General features: G+C 38.6%; 1 protein-coding gene across 1 annotated transcript in view; it reads left to right on the top strand.

The window, feature by feature from the left end:
- LOC101849820 (E3 ubiquitin-protein ligase RNF19A) overlaps positions 1 to 3,601 on the top strand; it is a gene marked incomplete in the record, with an annotated part of 27,829 nt that overhangs the window by 10,981 nt on the left and 13,247 nt on the right. The window contains 1 exon segment of the mRNA XM_013090807.2: positions 3,378 to 3,486. Coding sequence (XP_012946261.1) covers positions 3,378 to 3,486 — 109 coding nt within the window.

Below are 3,601 nucleotides of genomic sequence, written 5' to 3'. Positions count from 1 at the left end.
TTTTACAAACGAGTGAAAAGTGGAACATTTACTGTCCAGTTTGTAATTTTGAGTACAGAATTCAGTGTGCAACTAGAGATTGGAGTCAAGTTTTAAATTGTTGTGTTTTTGGTTGCAGCAACAGACACAGCAGACATAGAGAGTTTATACAAGATCTACGGAACTTTGAAAAAATTCGTAAAACAGATGGGATGGTTCACAGCACTTCTAGCTTCCCACACACATTTTGCATACGCATATGACCTATGTCATTTTTTAGTAGCAAAACTTGTTACAAGAAATTTATTTTCCACAGAACATATTTTTTCACTTGATCTAATTAACTCACTGACTACTGGCCCCTACTTTCACAAATCACTAACGCTGAGTACTGGCATTTTTGGGGATATTTCAAAACACCACCACAACTCTCAGAATTACCGTATTGTAATTATTTTTTGACACAGTAAAGTTACTTTCAAACTTAATTTATTGCAAAAATTTTAAGTTCTCTAGGTCTAATACTTTAATTCTTATGATTGTTTCAAAATTGGAATGAATATGATTTTTCGAAAAATTTCCAGAGACATGACATAGAATGAAATTCACAAAAACAACAAAAATAAAAGTTCAAAGTGTCCTGTTTTGATTTGTATCCATGTGTGAGTGTTTGGTGAAAATATAAAAGCTGGTCTGTGCATTGATTCAGACCCATACCCTGAATTACATGAGACAGATGTAGGGAACGACGTTGTGATTTCGTTGCGCGAACAACAACAACAGTACTAGTGCTAGATCTAGCCCTAAAACTACCACTCGGGCCGTGTTCGGGTACATATCCAGGGTCCTAACTATCAGACACATCATATCCTGAGTCACTAGAACTATCAAAACATACAGAAGTATCGAAAACAGCGAAATTATGTGATTCTTGTTCATGCGACCGTTACTTCAACGCGACTGTCGGATTACTATCACTTGTATAGAAAAAACATAGCGCGAGTTCCAGTCAGGTCAACCCCAGATGAGGTGACTGTCCTTCACCTTCAATTGTTTTAAAAGTTATCAAGAAACTTCAGCCAAACTCTGCACGAAACGAAACAAGAGGCAAAACTAGCACTGGAGTCCGTTCCCGTTCATGTGACGGGAGCACAAGATACGGAACAAAACCGCAAAGTCCATCCCGTCGGGGGTACGGGATCCGTACCTGCGAACCGACCGTCCGCCCCGTACCCGTGACGGGATCCGTAGTCAGTGAGTTAATGTTCTCAAAACATGCACATGCGTTCAATAATTAGTTTTATGTCGCCAGCAGAAGTAGAAAAAAAAGGACGGACTTGCTTTTAAAAGAGATTTAGCTCCAGCTGTAAACTTTTTCAAATCTGTAGAAACCATTGACTGGGATTTTTTTTAAAATTGGGCTAGTATTTATTAAAGAATTTTCTTTAAAGAATTTTCTAGAATGAAATAGAACTTATGTGTATAAATGTTTGAAAAAATACTCATCTGTTAAGACGAATTGATACATCTAAGTCATTGTGCAAAAGTAGGAGATTCTAGATCTAGATCTAGATGTTCGATTGTTCAGTAGCCTAGATATTTGATAATAAATTGCGCAACAAATTTTTGACCGCACGCTACAGTAGTAGAGATAGCATATTATTTTCATCCGAAACATTAATTTCCGCATCCATACACCTTTTTGGGCCTTTATAAGCACATGTAGTCCTACTTTAATTATGTTACTTTCATAATTGTTTTTGAAAGCATTTTCAATTCCTTTCACTTTCAATTCCTACGCACGGGCACATATAATTATGATTACAATTTAAGATTCCCGATCTGACGAATGTATTTATTAAAAAGCGTATAATGCTGGGTTAGCCAATGCATTGCAATGCGCGCTGTTATCAATTATTGAATTGTAACAGGACTTCAATTTGATCCGTAACAACGTGTTTGTTTATTGTGTGCGGGCATTAAAGATTCCAGATCTGACGAATGTATTTATTAAATATAGCATAGGCCTATAGTGCAGGGTTGGCCAATGCATTGCGATACGCGCTTTTATCAATTAATCGAATTGTAACAGGACTTCAATTTGATCCGTAACAAGAGACCACTTATTTTTTCTTATACATGTTCAAAAATGTGTGTTTGTTTACTGTGTGCCGGGATTACAGGGGGACAAGCCCATCCCCTCGACAAGTGATCCAGGGTATGGGGATACATATTTCTCAAAAAGCACACAGCTTTGAAATCCTTGACCAGTGATCACTCGCCATGGAACTCTTTCTGTTGTGACTGTAGACACAAGTTTCTTCATTATCACATCTGAATGAGCCTATCATTCATGCATTAGAAATCACTCTCTCAACACACAAAAAAATGACTTTGAACATATATTCAGGAAACATATGCCAGTTGCACTCTTGTTTACTTTGTTTTGCATTATTGGCTTTTATGTGTAAAACAATATTTTGAGGCCTTTTCTGCATTTTTGTGTTTTTGGCAGCATGTATAACAGGCCTATGTATTTTATGTGCAACCGACACATTCTCCAATCTTTTGTATTTGTTAGACTCGCACATGCTTTAAACAAAGCATATTATGTTGTACACACTATATTTCACTGATGCAAACACAGAGATAAATTCTTAAAGTGAGAAATACATGTAATACATTTTCTCAATATAAGCTCAATTTATTGATCTCTTTCTAGATAAGTAAATTGGAGAAAAGGCTTATATTGTTCTTTTTTGCTAGCTGTGGATCCGATGGCCTTAAGTTTAATGACAATGTAATTGTAGAGAGCATGTTACTGTCAGCGTCCCCTTTATCGTAGTACTAGTCAAGGCTATACATAGATATTTTGCCAACAGAATTAATGTTCATAATTAGTGTTATTATCAAGTGTGTTGTGAGTGTGAAGATCTTTAGTAGGTCTAGATCTAGATCCCATCCCATCATTTTTTTAAAAAACAACCAAAAACACGAAAACATTGTAACATTGCCAATTATGACATATTGTTGGCAATAAAAATGTATTAGACTATTTCACTGTATTTCCTCTTCTATAAAGTTTTAAAATACCGATGTAAGGTGTCTTCCAAGCCCTACCACTAGCATCAGCGTGCATAGCAACGCGAAGCCTCGCTGTGCGGCGCAGCCTAAGGTGCCCTCAACAGGCCGCCATGTTTTAGTTTCAATTCCTCACAGCGAATCTGCGATCGCGAAGAGGGAGTTCCACTTCTATAAGTGTAGAATCCTGTGGTTGACACCCACCCCTTGGCACTCTATGACTTTATGCAGTTGCGAGCGCTGTAAAACCTCTACTAAAACAAAAACTGACTAGAGATGTAAAGATATGTAGATTGTCCCATGTGTCTACTCCTCAGATTCACTTTCGCTACGACAAAGCGTCGAGACACAAGCGGAACCTGGCGATCACAGGGGGCGTGGCAGCCTCCATCCTGGCAGCTCCGGTGGTGGCAGGGCTAGCTGTGGGTGAGTCGCTGGGGTGGGAGGTGTGTGTGTGTGGGGATGGGAGGTGTTTGTGCATGGGTGTGTGGGAGCTGTGCGTAGTGTGTGTCTGTGTGGGGATGGGAGGTGTGTGTAGTGT

The sequence above is a fragment of the Aplysia californica genome, unplaced genomic scaffold (genome assembly GCF_000002075.1).
Source record: "Aplysia californica isolate F4 #8 unplaced genomic scaffold, AplCal3.0 scaffold00029, whole genome shotgun sequence".
Lineage (NCBI taxonomy): Eukaryota > Metazoa > Mollusca > Gastropoda > Aplysiida > Aplysiidae > Aplysia > Aplysia californica.
The sequence above is the reverse complement of the archived record's forward strand: the minus strand, read 5'-3'. Positions and strand labels throughout refer to the sequence as shown.